The sequence below is a fragment of the Podarcis liolepis genome (assembly GCF_965112155.1).
Source record: "Podarcis liolepis genome assembly, chromosome: 8".
Taxonomy (NCBI): Eukaryota; Metazoa; Chordata; class Lepidosauria; order Squamata; family Lacertidae; genus Podarcis; species Podarcis liolepis.
Genome location: NC_139560.1, coordinates 65447085 through 65463265, shown reverse-complemented (window position 1 = coordinate 65463265; position 16181 = coordinate 65447085). Strand labels below are relative to the sequence as shown.

Here is a 16181-nt window from a genome sequence, read left to right as displayed (position 1 = left end):
TCTTCCCCCCCCCCCTTTTATTTGGCTTTCGGAACTGGCAACATAAATGAAATACTTCCAATTAGTAATAATCAAGCAGTCTGCATCTCAAAACATCCCCGTCTCATATAGGGGATGCATCAGTATAACTGCATTCTACCCCATCATTATAGTGTTTTGGTAACAGAAATGGATACAGAAAACATAAATAAATAAATAAAAACCAGTCCTGATTAATGTTATTAAAAATGGGTTTTAAGTGAAATATTTCAGTGCTAAATTTAAAAATGAAAAAGCTAGACAAACTGACCAATCTTGGCTCATAGAAAAATGGGGAAATGACTGAAGTCTATACAGTGGTACCTTGGTTGTCGAACTTAATCCGTTCCGGGAGCCTGTTCCTGCACTCAAGCGGAAGCCGTGGAAGCCGTGTCGGATGTTTGGCTTCCAAATAACATTCAAAAACCGAGATACTTCTGGGTTTTCGGCGTTCGGGAGCCAAAATGTACGTGTACTAAGGCATTCGAGAGCCAAGGTATGACTGTAGTTGATTACTAGTGCTTTCCCTATTAGGATGAACTCAAGGTGAGGTTTCTGTTATCTTCAGACCTGGCAACTACTTGAGGTTTCTTAATTGGGATGACTGGCTGCCTTGGTTCTTGACCTCCACTCCATACTGAATGTTATGTGTCCATCTAGAATCACCTGGCAAGCAACAACTTTCAGTCATCATCCTGCAGCAACCACGGTCTTCAGCCAAAGCTGTGTGCCAAAGCTGGTCTTTTAGTTGCATTGCTATAGGCTGAATCAGCCTTTGGCACAGTCCCACTGACACGTTTAGTATGGCTTGTGGTAGCATAGTGGAAACTGACCTGAGCACAAGATGTCCTCAAGCACTCAGCTCCTTCACCTCAGTCATGACTAGAAGTCAGTAGAGGTGACTGAAAACCACAACTGCTACAGGCTGAGGCTGCAGTGACTGCTACAGTCTTCCTTTTCCCATCAACTCTTCCCTTGTGTTTACCAGCAGGGGGGGAAAACATGGCACCAGATACCTGGTCAATGTCAAATTATTACTTTTAATGGAGTCTTCACTGACTCTGAAGGGGACTATCCGAACAAGGAACAAACAACAAACACTACCAATGAAGGCATAGCTGCATGATCTGGTTCCCTCTCTCGTATGAGGGTGATCTTTGAACAGCCTTTCTTCTGCTAAGGAAGAACTGACCAGGACCAGCCTGGAGGTAGAAGATTGTTTTTAAGCAGAGATGAAGATGGTGCAACAGAGGATGCTTGCTTGCTTTATTTATTTATTCCCCAACCTCTGCGGCCAAGGCTTGTGATGTACACAGTTGTTCCTTTTCATCTCTGCTCAAAACAGGTTTGCAGTAAGTGCAAAACTTACTGGTTGCAGGCTGAATTATTATTATTATTAATAGAATTTATATACTGCCCTATACCTGGAGGTCTCAGAGCGGTTCACAGAACAATGTGCACACTGTGGTCAATGGTGCCCCTACAACCTTCCACAAAACATCGCCTGCCTCGCTTGTACACTGTTGCAGAGCCTTAAAAAGTGAAATGGAAACCAGTGTTTCCTCAAAGATGGGCTTGTCAGACTTCCAACCCCCTGGCAGTGTGCACATGCTTGTTGCATATATAGGCCCACACAATGAGGACTGTGGCCTAGATGCGAAAACAGAAAGCCAACTCAAATGGCTGACAAGCTTTGATATGCAGCCGACAGGCCTGTCTTAAGGACAAAAAGGATTTGTGAATGAGGAGCTAACAACAGGGCAGTCCAGAACCCCTGGTTCCTACGGAGATGTCAACATCACATTACTGTAAGGCTGTAACAACTTGCAACTGGTTTAGGTGGTGAGCTGTGTACAGCTACATGCTATGGAGATATCATCGGGGCTTCCAGAAACCTGGGTTGCCTGAGACTTCCAGAACAGAGCACAGTGGAGAAGTACTTTTCACAAGTTATACAGGACCGTAGTGCAGTGAATTCAGCAGTGCTCTTTGCTTGGGTGGTAAGTTAGTGCCAATCTTGTTCCTTTGTCAAAAGCTGATTTGAATCTGTTAAGCACCGCGAGGTACTGGACGCTATCAAAATAATGTTTAAAGTATCTTCTGCGAAAATACTATTGTGAAGGGAAATGAACATTTGCTTCTGGACCAAGGGAAAACTGTAAAATAAGGTGGAAACAAAATGTGAAGTACTGACTCACAAAGTAAGATTCCCAACGATATAAATAAAAGGGGAGAAAAATCGAAAGATTAATTTTTATATAATTTTTTTTAAAAAAATCACCAAGTGCTCCCATTACCTTACACAGTCCATTAAATATGTTGAGAAAGTCCCTCTCTCTTGCTTTTGCTTGTTTGTAAAGTTAAGGAGCATCACATCAGAACAGGAAAGTAGAAAGCGCAGCAGGCGAAAGAAATGAGCACAACAAAGACTTTAATGGCGTTAAAATGCAATGAACTCCACAGGCTGGCATGTGGTCCACATGATTTGTTACACTATTCTAAGACTATATGCACAGAGACGGGGAATTAAAAATCTTGTTTTGTACCACAAGGATTGCAAAAGTGCTGTGTGTTGGCCTGGGACTTTTGTACGTCCATAACCAAATCCTCTCTCTGCCTCTCTCTCAAATGCTTTTCAGGGCCCCACCCTAGTTTAAAAACAACGAAAAATTTTTATACTTCATAGATTTTACTGAAATGCTAGGATGTTCCTGATAGGTCGTTTGCTAACAAGCATTATATAAAAGGCGTTACACAAATTTGGCACATGAATACTGCACAATTCAAAGAGGCCTTATTTTTTCACTGCGAGTTTGTAATAGTCCCGACATAAAAGAAGAATGGAGAGGAAGAAGTGGCCTTTTTGTGGTTGAAGCCAGACAGTTTATTAGAGAGTGTAAGAAAGATGGGGCTCGCACTTTTTCAAGTCCCACTCGGGTGAATGCAGTAGTGGCACTTCTGGGGGGAAATTATACACACACATATATATAAACCACTGATCTATTCAGTGTTGTTGTCTTTCCCTCAACGGGGCTTGAGAAAGATTTCCCCGAGTGTCTCATCCTCTGTGTGAAAGTTACCAGCTTTACAACAACGTCATTTTTTTCTTCTCAAGTACATACATTCTTGCCTCTAAGATCAGGCCAATTTTGCCCTCCTAGCAAAAAGCCAGCACTGAGACGCTGCACAACTTGCTGCACGACAAGCCACTTTGTGGGCTTGGTTGCAGGAACGCAAAAGGCAGCCTGACAGCAGAGGAAGGAAGAAGAAACACAAGCAAGTTAACAGACAATATATAGAGCAAAGAAGGGTCACGTCAGGGAGGAAAGCACACAAGGGGGAAAAGAGTCCCTTTCCTTCACCCACAAATGCAAGGTGTACATCAAACAAAGTGACAGTCAAATGGATGGATCTACACGTCACCACACATCTGGCTGCTGCACTCATTTAAATGGCTGTACCACTGGGCAATCACAAATGCATGGTCTGAGTGGAAGGGGAGGGAAGGGGATAGTTAACTATACGCAAAGTAGCTGCAACTCCAGAACATCCTTGCACAAAGCTGGCTCTGCAAGGCTCTTGCGCAACAAACACAGCTTGAGCAGCCAACATCTGTTTGTGTTAGGAACATTTAAATCGTTGCTAGCTTTTGGTGGAAGAGGAAGGAAGAGGGCTGTTGGTGGGTTGCTCTTTTTCTTTTTTGCTTCGTTGACATCCTGATCCTAAACCCATTTTAAGCAGGAGCAACCTCTGTTGAATTTCAGTGTCTAAATACATTTAGGATCAGGGGACGTCTGTTTTCAGCCAAGTGAACCATATGGGGGCCAATGCATTTGTTCATTGGGGGGGGGGAGGGGAGGAGAAATCCTACAAGAGCACTTGGGATTTTTATTTTGGTGCACTTCAAGTGGCCATTTTCCCATAAGCTTTCACATTGGAAAATGGCAGCCAGCTGATAATATGCAAACCTATTCTTGGAAAAACACTATTACAAATCTCATAAGGAAACCACTCTGGTCTCCATTAAACATCCAAAGAGCCTGTTTGGTTTATTATTCCCATCTCCCCATCTCCTCTTCCCCTAATCTGAATTTATCATATCCCCTAATTTATCATATCATTTCATTTACAGCTTATCGCTCATATTAGTCCGTTAAAATCAGTCTTCGGGGGACAGGGAAGGCTCACAGCTGAGCCAGTGTTGGGATAGACAGAACTTTCCAGTCTAGCCACTTCTGGACCAAGCATGTTCAAGTCTTAAACCCTTCTGGCCATCTTTTTCCCTTCCCAAATTGGAAATATTCTCATAGAAAAAGCACTACCTTATAGTCCCTAGAACCTTTGTTAGGTCAGAACCACTTTAGGTAAAGCCTTGTTTACCATTGAGTACCGAATTTTGAAATTGCTTATTGTTGTTATCATTATTATTAATAAACACTTGTAAGAATTCCTTATAAAGAGACACGTTCCTCTTTTAAATCCACATGCCTGATCTCCATTGGGAAAACCGTAGTTTGCTTGTGCAGTGGTTTCTTTTAGGCTTGAAACTGCAACTTTTCAAGTTTAGAAAACAGCTTTTTTAAAAAACAGACTACAGCTCACTAACCAAACTCTATTTCTGCTGCCTAGAACGGAGTTGGAATTTTAAGTGAGAGCTTTGTATGCACACTTATACAGTAGGTAAACTGCAAGACGGGGTGGTGGTAGGGAGGACTGGATTATCTGGAGAGACAGAGAAAATTGGTTGAACCTAAAACGTCAGTAGTCAAAGACTTCTTTGTCGCAGCAAGGAGATGCTTCATTCCTCCAGCAAAAGCACAAAGAGACAATAAAAAGCAAAACGAATCTCATGATTTCTATCTTGGAATGTCTGCTCTTACGGAGAACAACGCGGCTTCATGTTTGTGGTCAACAAAGGAGAAAAGGGAATAAAGTGCTTCATGGTGGGGAGAATCATTAAAATAAATAGAAACATTTCATGGCAGGAAGAAAAGAAAAGTTCCGACAGGCAGTTTTGTCTCCAGCCAGTTGCTTTGAGGATGCATTCCCCTCCCATTACTAGTTCCAAAGCAATTTGCACCCCAGTCAAAAGATTCCTACGAAAAGTGGCTTTAGCAGCAGAGTCCAATTTCCCCATTTATCTGTCCCTTTAATTTCACTGGTCTGTAAACCTCTTGCGGAAAGCACTGCCACACCAAAAGTGCCTTCTCCTCCAGCCGGCCAGCTACATCGCCTTCATCCCGTTGGCCGTGACGCTCTCGGTCACTCCATCGTTCACGGCGGCCGAATCATGGAGGCCGGAGTAATCCTTGAGTTCGGAGTTTGTCAGAAGCAGAGGCTGCTCCCCCTTCTTGTGCGGCAGGAGGGGCTGGCGGGTGTAATGCTCGCCGTCTGGAATGTTCTCCGGCAGGTTCTGGTTTTTGCTCTCGGGCAGGAGGAGGATGCAGATGATGCAGATGAGGGTGCAGCAGGCAAAGATCACATGGTGGAGGAAGTAGCCTTTCTGGTTGTGGAGCTCCATGATGGGCGCCGTGAGCATGCCAAAGCCTGCGCTGGCCTGGACGAGGCCAAGCCCACCACCCCTGTGGAAATGAGCATGCAGATAGATAGATATATAGTTGGGTAACAAAAATCAGTTTGGTTACAGATTCACTAGTTTGCAATGTTACGGCATCATAAACGGATCAGAATTGTATGTGCACTTCCCCGTTCGGCAGAGTCGCCTTCAAAACGATTCTTTTTAATAAGGAAACCCAAAGCAGTTTGCAACAATTAAAACATTGCAATTAAAACACCAACAGCAACAGTTCTACATGTTTCATAGTGTATACTTCTGAAAGGTCCTTAAATGCACCTCAAAAAGCAGAAAGGTCCGACTCTACTGTGCTAGCAAGTTCCACAGGAATGGGTCCCTGGCTGTGTACCTTCTGCTGCTCCAGACTCCAAAATCATGCTCTCTCTCTCCTGGAACATCGTAAAGTAGTTCTTTCCTCCATCCTTTCAACAGAGAAAGGGCAATCCCACTGGCAACTTAAGCAAGTTTAAACTGTGTCAAAAAATGGCAATTAGTGGCCCCAAATGATTCAGACATCTGAAGGCAGCCCTGTTTAAGGAAGCTTTTGATGTTTAATAGATTATTGTATTTTAATATTCTGTTCAAAGCCACAGAGTGGCCGGGGAAACCCAGCCAGATGGGCGGGGTAATAATAATAATAATAATAATAATAATAATAATAATAATATAAGTTTCCTCTTGGAATAAGGAGGCTCCCCAGCCACCCAACCTTAACATTCTTCACCTTCAATTCCTAATATAATTATTACTGTGAATGTATTTTGCCCATCTTTAGCAGGGGGGGGCACATGATGGGACATAGCTCAGATTTTGGACTAAGCAGCTAGTCTCCTCCTCCTTCTAGGCAGGGCTGTCTTAAGCATATGTGGCGCTGGGGTGCAAAGATCCGCCCGGTGCCCCCCCCCAGGTTGCCCAGTCCCAGCCGCACAGGAGGGCGGAGCCGGCCGGCCGGCCACCTCGATGTCTCGCTGGCTCAGTCGCCCCCGAACTCACGGCGCAAAAGAGCCTGCCATGGCGCTCTGACTGACGGGTGGGCTTTTCCCCTGGACTCAACTCTCGGGCCCCGGACTCTCGGCCTGTCATCCCTGATAGCCTGGTGCCCAGGTGCCCCGCATCCCTAGTGCCTATGGGTAAGAGGGCCCTGCTCCTAGGGGTGGCAAGGGCTATAAAAGTAAGAGGCACCTAAGAATGAAAATGGGTTAGACTTCGATTGGTACTCCTCAAAGTTATCTGCACTTTTGAAGGAAAAACTAAGAGTTCTGCCAAAGTTAATATAATGTCAATTATACCTCATCATCTCACTCAGATTTTACCTGGCCATTTCAATGGCCCCAGATATTTACTACCCTTCACACTCAGTTGGGGGGGGGGAATCCAGAAGGATCGATTTTCATGCCCTTGAAAATCCAAATCCTGTATGCTTTGAGTAAAAATTACCCCACACAACCCAACCCTGGCCATTTAAAAAATAAGCAGAAATAACGAAGTCTTATAATTGTGAAACTAGTGTGGATATGTTGCCTAGTTTAAATTTGCAGCAATTCACCAAACACCGCTCAATAACATCAGTGATGGAAAAGGAGGAAACTTATGCTAGGCTGTAATATACAAAGGGCAACCACTTATAATTGCCCATCTGTTGCTTTCATGAGCGAGAGTCTACTTTCTATCTCCAGATTGCTAAAAAACTTAACTTGTGAAATTCTCTTTTGTCATCACTAGGGAGCAGGCTTTCCTCAGATTTATACAGAGCCACTTAAAAATAATGAGGAACCACAGTGATTGAAAAGGACATTTTATAGTTATGGCTCTTTATCATTCTCCCTCTCTAAAATTCTGAATATTTCTCTTCCCGTCAGTTAGTCATTCAGTCAGCCAACAGGGTGCCATCAGATTAAAGAATTCTCAGCTGACCAACTGGATGAATTTTAGTTGATTAATGAAATCTGCACACATTTACAGATGAAGGAATCATACTTTGTTTTCAGATGATACAAATTCCTGTCACAGCAGTCCCTATCCTGGATTCCATTCCATTCCATGCGTGAGAGGGAGGAATGCCACTTCTACAAGGGCCTGCCACCCTTGGCTTGGGTAGCTTCACATTTTAAAAAGAATATAGCGCTTAAAATTAATTAATCCAAGAGCTGGTAAAGTGCTGCATCTTATCTACAAAAAGTGCCCAGTATGAATCACTTCTCTGTCAGAAATTCGTTAGATGGCATCAGGGAAACCACTGTCTCAGGTGCAACACTGGCCATAGGCAATATGGGGACAAACTGCCTTGGTCCAGTATACCTGAAAGAGTGTCTCCACCCCCATCGTTCAGCCCGGACACTGAGGTCCAGTTCTGAGGGCCTTCTGGCAGTTCCCTCACTGTGAGATGTGAGGTTACAGGGAACCAGGCAGAGGGCCTTCTCAGTAGTGGCGCCTGCCCTGTGGAACGTCCTCCCATCAGATGTTGAGGAAGTAAACAACTGTCTGATTTTAGAAGACATCTGAAGGCAGCCCTGTTTAGGGAAGTTTTTAATGTTTGATGTTTTATTGTGTTTTTAGTATTCTGTTGAGAGTCGCCCAGAGTGGCTGGGGAAACCCAGCCAGATGGGTGGGGGTATAAATTATTGTTGTTGTTGTTGTTGTTGTTGTTGTTGTTGTTGTTGTTGTTATGCTCATCTTGACCTTGCAGTACAGTTGTATAGATTAAAAGATAAACTTTGTCAAAAGCTCTGAATATGTTAACAGGTTCTCTCTAAATGCTATTATTTTTCCCCCAGCTGATTCCTCCGATTAATCAACTAAAAACTGAAGACCTAACAATGAAATACCATCCAATCAGGAGCGGCGGCTGCTTACCAGGATAGTGCAGGGGCGTTGCAGGGTGATGGTAAGGCAGGGCTATGCAAAGCCAACCCAACGCTCCTGCTGGCACACCTAAGCAGGCCCAACCTCACCATTATCTATGCCACCGCCTCCTGTTACCGCAGATGGCAGCAACACCATTGTTGGGAGAGTGGAGGCATGGCACTGCCGCTGCCCCCCCCCCCCCCCCGCCGGCCAATCCTGCCAAGAGAAACTTCAGTGCTCAGAAATCAGACCCACAAACATCATACCCACCCTTCTTTTCTGCAAGAAGAGCATTTCAAGTCTACTTCGTTTTGTATTTTATTTTTTGCTGTGGGCTCAGACGTCTGACAGAGCCGTAAGACTGCTTAGTCCGACACGCTCTGAAAATCCCTACGGATATAAAAATTGCATCCAGATTTATTTTACACTATCCTGTTCTTGTCTGTCCCGATCCCAGTTAGGAGAGTCCAGCCATGAATGGCTATCCAATGCAGATTCAGGGAGCTGCCGTTCCACTGGCATACACAGATGTAAGCACTGTGCTACTGCTAGTACGAAGGACTTGCGCTTAGCAAAGCCTTCATCACAAGCACTCGGTCCCTGCAGTGAGTCCAAATAGCGGCCCCCAGAATGAGCTGCCAATGTAAATAAATTATGTCACTGTTTGATGCAGATGACTGGAGGCCTTTGCATAAATATAGCAGGTTGTGCCAGCACTGAACAGAGCAGGACTCTTCCATCTTCTCATTCACCATCTGGCTGCGGTGGATGAAGGCTGCGTATGCCTCCCCCTCCCTTGGCCAGCCACCAGAAGTGATGTACAATGGCACAGTACACATCTGTACATGGGCTGCACCTGCTTCCCAGGACTGGATTCCTGAGAAAACTCCTCCTCTTTACTTACAAAGGGGGGGGGGCATTTTAGGGCACACCCCCAAGCTCCTGCTAACTGCCTTGGCTCATTCACATCCTTATCTCTATTTCAAATGCTCAGGCTGTGAGTGACACTGCTTAGGTAGCCAAAATACCGGCACCATTTTGCCAACTTGCATCCCTGCTACTCTTTGTTCGCTCTTCCCAAAATTACCGTATTTTTTGCTCTATAAGACTCACTTTTTCCCTCCTAAAAAGTAAGGGGAAATGTGTGTGCGTCTTATGGAGTGAATGCAGGCCGATCGGCTATCACAGAAGCCAGAACAGCAAGAGGGATTGCTGCTTTCACTGCGCAGCGATCCCTCTTGCTGTTCTGGCTTCTGAGATTCAGAATATTTTTTTTCTTGTTTTCCTCCTCCAAAAACTAGGTGCGTCTTGTGGTCTGGTGCGTCTTATAGAGCGAAAAATACGGTAACCTGTTCTATAAAAAACCCCTCTCTTGTTCCATTTTGTAGCAGCAAGAACACACACAGCTGTTCCGTCAACAAGTTTACTGTGGCAGGGTTAGGAGTTTCATTTTGTTAAGTGCCTGAAAGAAGCTTTACAAATGAACTCCTTGGCATAAAGAATTAGAGGTCTTCAATGATGCCTAAAGTACTTGGCAGCATGGGACCAGAGGAACCAACCAAAACTAAGGCATCAGCATTCTAAATGCTGTTATATCAAGGAGCCTCCATTCTGCAGCTCTCAGTGTTGTAGCTTTTGGGAGACAAAAAACACTCTGGATGCTTGAATTTGGAGCTGTCCACAACCAGACTTTTGCTTGTGACAAAGGAAGTAGAAGTTCTAATAAATGCTATTGACTGACCTCCGTCCTCTACATTTTTCTTTTTGTTCTTGCTTTATTTGAAAAGACTGTGTGTGCTGGTAAGATTTCTATTAATTTCATCTTGAGCTACGACACTCTTAAAAATCCAACTGAGTTGATGCACAAAATTAACCTAAAGGTCAATAATGTGTTTCCTATTAACATCAGTAAGAACAACTTAATTTAATACAGAGAAAGAATGCTACTTATTTATTAATATACCACCCTTTTCTTATTTAGAGCTCAAGGTGGCAAGCAACAAAAATGAAACAATAGCAAGTGAATTAATTTATGTTTTTACTGATGTAGTGCTTTTTTCTCATATTCAGAGAAGTTCACAATCTCGACAATCCTTGCAGCAATCTTAGAAGGCTGAACAGTACTATTATTACTGCCCCTGTACAGTCGTACCTTGGAAGTCAAACGGAATCCATTCTGGAAGTCCATTCGACTTCCAAAATGTTTGGAAACCAAAGTGTGGCTTTTGACTGGCTGCAGGAAGCTCCCTTCCAACGCTACAATTCTATGATTCCATGACCATGCCGCGCTCAGCGGCTTGCTTTTCTAGTGATCTAACCAAAAATATACAAACCCGCCTTTATTTTATTTCTTATTATTTTAAGAAAGTCCCATTTGCCTTTGCATCCTCATATCAACCCTGGGATAGGAGGGTAGCAACTGGCCCAAATATTTCCCACTCAGCTGTGTATCCTGAAAACAGAAAACAGCACATGGGGATATATCTTTTTTTTTAAAAAAAGCTCTTTTTGTCCCATGTTGCAGTACTGATGGAACCTTCCCTGCAAAAGCTACCATTTACTGCTAATTGGGGGGGGGTGTTTAGTGAATCATTTAATGGAGTTGGTTCCAAAGTGTCCACCCCCAAAAACTACCCCAAAAAGGTACCAGTGGACTGCCTTGTGTAAAAACAAGAGACATCAGAACGTCTTCTCAAGCTTGAGTGAGCTTTTCATGGCCATACCTTATAACTGTTGGTGTGATTTCTGCACAGAAGAAAACGCTGAGACTTCCTACTGCGTGTGATGAAAACATACCGACGATGGAAAACGCTGTAGAGAATTTGTCCTTTACAGTGTCGCTCATACCTATGAGACACATGAAAAAAAAAGCTTAATCTCCATCCCATTCATGATCAATAGGTAGTAGCCTTTTAAAGCCACTCCCCTCCACCAAACACTATTATTATGTCCAAATAAAACCAGTCATTTAGTTACAGTATTAGTTTTGGTTATAGCTCTCCCATCACTGGCTGGTCTCAGGGCAGTTTACAAAAGTATGTCAGTTTAAGACAGATATGGTTCTAGCCAATGCTAGTCCTGCTCAAAGCAAGCTTACTGAAGTTAAGGAATATGACTTAGTTTTATTAGTTTCCGTAAGTCTGTTCTGAGTAGGACAAGCACTGGAGGCGACCCATGCAAATTCCAACAAAATCACTGTATAAAAACACAAAACTAACCAATGGCAAAACGAAACAGCAGCACAGAAAAACAATGCAGGAGACAGTAATGCAGAGAACAGGTTCAACTATTATACTAGTGGTTCCCTATGTGAACCTTTTCACCATTTCACATAAGTAAACTGTAGCCATTCATTCCTATTGAGAAGGGTAAAGTGCCATGCTTTTGGACACTGTTGAAGGGAAGGCAAAACCTGCCTCCCGCTGGATGACCTAGCCCTCCCCAGGGATGGAGAGCGGCAGGAGAAATGTTTTCCTCGGTGTAGCTTTGTTTATATTATATTCAATTTTCCTTAGCCAACTGAAGCACAGCCACAATTACAGATGCATCAACCTGTCTAATGTGTGGCTCAGAACTTGGCTATGCACCAGACTTTCCCAATGTTCCAGTGCAGTTCTCAACTTATAAAATGTATCTAAATGGTTTAGACATGCATATTTTGAGAGAAAACATGCCTAAAACTAAATATTTAAATATGAATGTAATTTTAGGGCAATTTTTAACAGGTTTTTGTCTTTTTGCTTTTTGCAAATTAATGTAAAATGGACTTATGGGCGAACACAGACTGGAAATAGACTGATTCATTCCTATCCACCACTTAAGACCCGTGTAAGAATACTACAGGCCTATACAGTACAGAAGCATGTGGAAGGCTGGTTCATACAACCATGTTCATTACATAATATCTGCAGGAACGACTGGCTATGTGTGCAAATCTGCTATCACAGATTTAAAAAAACATCCAAGACACATTTCTTTTCCATTTTCTTCTGTAACCTCAAAACATACTATTTTTCAATGAATGAATTTTACATTATTTCCTAACAGTTTCAATTGTCAGTGCTAGTGAGTTGCCTCCATTTCTCTAAATGTGGGATTGCTTGCTTCAGACATTCAGTGGGGGGGGGGGGGAGGAAAGAAGTGTGTGAGCCTGAGGTGCAGATGCATTGTGGTTGGGAGGGAAGCAATGTCAGAATATCGTGGCTCAACAAAAATAAATCACATTCGAAAATGGACTTGAAAATTATACCTGAGTCTGGAAGTTGACTGTATTTTCCTATCACTGGATTCAGAAGCACAAATGTATTAAAATAGGAGAGAGAAAAAGAAAACGGACCATCAAGAATATGCATAGAAAAACATGACAATTAAATGCCACTTATTTAAAAAGTAAAAAGCAAATCACACCATAAAATAGCCCCTTTCCCCACCCAACATGACAGGACATGCAATTTTCTGTCCGATTCCCAATGGAAAGATTGAATTCTAATGAGAGATAACAACAATGGAAGGCACGCTATTGAAGCTTTCTAGGCCTGAAATTAGTGCAGAAACCAAACAAAGGCCTTTATGTTGATAATGAAGGGAGAATTTTAAAAAGAGTCAAAATTAGCTGTAATTCTCAGAGGGGGTTCCTTAGAAAGCAAAATCCCGAATCCCCCCCCCCCAGCTGTCTGTGCCAAAGCTCAACAATGAGTGAACAGATCAAAACACTATTCATCAGCTATTTTAGCGCACGCGGACGTCCAATATGAACAATGAATGGAACTTTAATTTTTGCATAAGCCTGGCACCCAGGAACTCTGAAAACTTTTACTTGACAGAATTCCAAAGCTTCCCACTTGGACGTCAGGATTCGAAACTTTGTGATGATCATAAACTGGGATCCTCCTCTCCACGCCTTTCCCTCCAATTTTTGCATGTTTGAGCAATTTCCATACGAACTGTTAATATACACAATGAGCAGATATAAGACTTGGAAGCAGGGATGGGGAATCTCTGGGGCTCCAGGTGTTGCTGAACGATGATCTCTGACCATTGGCCGTGCCAGAGAGGATGCTGGGAGCAGAGTCCAACAACATATGGAGGGCCACAGGCTCCCCATCGCTGCTTTATAGTAGATGTCTTTTAGCCTGTATGTGCACTGTATAAGCTAATCATGTAAAGAGCTGTGCTTAAGAAAATGCATTTGACACACTATAGGAAGCTCCATGAGACATGCAGTCATTTGGGAAGACCTGCCTCACCCACAAGTATCATGCGATCAGATTTCTCTTGAACAGGCGCTAAAGGGAACTTCCATAAGGCACAGTTGATGCACTTTTAGCACCTGAAAGGGAGAGAGTGCTAGGCTAACAGTAGGGAACATAGTCAAAGTAGTCTGGTAGTAGCTTGCTCCCAGTGGTGCTTTTTGTACTCTGGGAAGAGAAATTGCCTCTGCACCCAATCCTTATGGGTGGCATTCAAATGGCCCAGGGGTGTTCTCCCTTCCTATAGCTGGTTGAGGCAACCTATTCCTGCAGCAGCAGAATCCTCAGGAGTTGGGAGAGCTCTACTTGCAGTGCTGGAAAAAAGGCACACCAGCCGACCTTCTCTTCTCTGTGCAACCCTTAAAACGTTTAAGTTTAAAGAACTGAACTCCTTTCCTACACTGACTCTGCCCAGTCTAGAGTGTGCAGACCTTTGTAGAAACAAAGGTCAATTTTGTGGTTCATGTTCAACCACAATACACGTTCCATAGAATCACAGAATGCAAGAATCTTTTGCCCAACCTGGGGCTTGAACTTATGACCCTTAGATTAAGAGTCTCAACCGACTGAGCTACCCCAGCTTCTTATGACTATGTTTGAATGTGAATGAGCAGGTGCTGGCGCATGCTGCTCCAAAGTCCTCACTCTGCTGCTCCCTGCACCAGAAGCAACAAAACATTCAAATTCAGGCTTGCAGTTCATTCCGCCTAAAGAAACAATGAGTGGAAAGTCAAGTACAGGCAAGAGCACTATTTCAGATCACATGGCAAACCAAGGCTTCTTGTTTGTTGGTTCCAACATGCTGAGGAGCAAGAGTGCAGCCAAGTGGGGACTCCTATGCACTGTGCACTAGTATGGCATCCGTCTGTATTAAACCATTGTAAACATTAACTGGACGCGGGTGGTGCTATGGGTTAAATCAGAAGGTCGGTGGTTCAAATCCCCGTGACGGGGTGAGCTCCCGTTGTTCAGTCCCAGCTCCTGCCAACCTAGCAGTTCGAAAGCACGTCAAAGTGCAAGTGGATAAATAGGTACTGCTCTGGCAGGAAGGTAAACGGTGTTTCTGTGCACTGCTCTGGTTCGCCAGAAGCGGCTTAGTCATGCTGGCCACATGACCCAGAAGCTGTATGCTGGCTCCCACGGCCAATAAAGTGAGATGAGCGCCACAACCCCAGAGTCGGCCACGACTGGACCTAATGGTTAGGGGTCCCCTTTACCTTTACCTTTAAACATTAACTATGGCTTTAATGTGATATGTGAATACAGTCAAAGTGTGCAGTTCAAATGTAGAGAGCGATGGCTTTGAATCAAAGGAGAAAAGGTTCTAGGATGCTTGCGCTTAAGTTAATCAATACCAATAATTTATTGGATTGCCAGATAGTAATTTGCTTTAAAAAAGAAACCACTCAAACAAACCTGATGAACTCTGAGCTTTGTCAATATGAATGTATTTGCATAGGCATAGGAAGCAAGCAAAGATAATGGTACAATGTAAAGGCCCTTGCTATAGCCATTAGTTTTATTGTAAGAAGGATGAGTCGATACATTATCTGCACCCCCAAGGTGCTAGATTTTCTAGTGCCAGTTACTGCATGACACGTTTTCATCACACTGACAGTTTCTTCAGCAATACTGGATGCTCAGAGTTCCAGGGAACTATTTTCACTCCATGAAATAGGTGAGAATCACATGGCAAATCAGTGCTAAAAAATTAAAGTGGAGAGGAGGACAACCAGCCGCAATGAAAAAGCTGGAATGTGGACAACCCCACCCTAAGGGGGGGAAAGGAACAAAGGGCCAACATGTATTTTTGTTTTCATTGTTCCCTGTTTAGGACTTCACTCTCTCCAAATCAGATTGGCACAGCTAGTTTTTTTTGGGGGGGGGGTTGGGGTTTAATACTTCCCTACAAGTGAATTCCCCACCTACAACTGAGAATAGCAGCAGGCTTGAAACCTTGTACAAATCAGAAACACAGTGCTTTGCAAAGCAAACCCAAGGCACACAGAAGGGATGTGGTAATTAGATGCCTGCACTCACAGTTGAGAAGACCTAGTTGTAAAAGTGAAGCCAGAGCAGTGAGGATCATGAAGAGCAGCAATCCCCCTCTTCGCCCAAGGAATCCGACAACAGGGCACATGGCTAGGCAGGATGCCAGCGTTATCCCTGCCATGGTATAGTAGTCCGCATAGAAATTGTTGGTGAGTGACATCTTATCTTCGTGACCCATCATACTCTTTGCAAAGCAGTGGTGTATCCCATAGCCAGTCAGCCTTTGGGAGACAAAACACAAGGATGAACAGAAGAGTTTGGATTTGGATTTGATATCCTGCTTTATCACTACCCGAAGGAGTCTCAAAGCGGCTAACATTCTCCTTTCCCTTCCTCCCCCACAACAAACACTCTGTGAGGTGAGTGGGGCTGAGAGACTTCAGAGAAGTGTGACTGGCCCAAGGTCACCCAGCAGCTGCATGTGGAGGAGCGGGGAATTGAAC

At 43.7% G+C, this 16181-nt stretch overlaps 1 protein-coding gene and 1 long non-coding RNA gene across 5 annotated transcripts in view; one reads left to right on the top strand and one right to left on the bottom strand.

Moving 5' to 3' along the window:
• LOC310714528 overlaps positions 1-16181 on the top strand; it is a 332545-nt gene that overhangs the window by 103273 nt on the left and 213091 nt on the right. The window lies entirely within an intron of this gene.
• Positions 1-16181, bottom strand: part of SLC22A23 (solute carrier family 22 member 23) — a 105142-nt gene that overhangs the window by 11216 nt on the left and 77745 nt on the right. For 2 of the 4 annotated variants that reach the window (XM_083519326.1, XM_083519327.1), the window contains 4 exons: positions 15727-15959; positions 12687-12719; positions 11161-11284; positions 2433-5600 (listed from right to left, as the gene is read on the bottom strand). In XM_083519326.1, the coding sequence (XP_083375452.1) occupies positions 5243-5600; positions 11161-11284; positions 12687-12719; positions 15727-15959 (748 nt within the window). In that variant the 3' untranslated portion in view covers positions 2433-5242. Of the gene's footprint in view, positions 1-2432; positions 5601-11160; positions 11285-12686; positions 12720-15726; positions 15960-16181 lie in introns of those variants that run through there. The other 2 variants (XM_083519328.1, XM_083519329.1) reach the window with 1 other exon arrangement.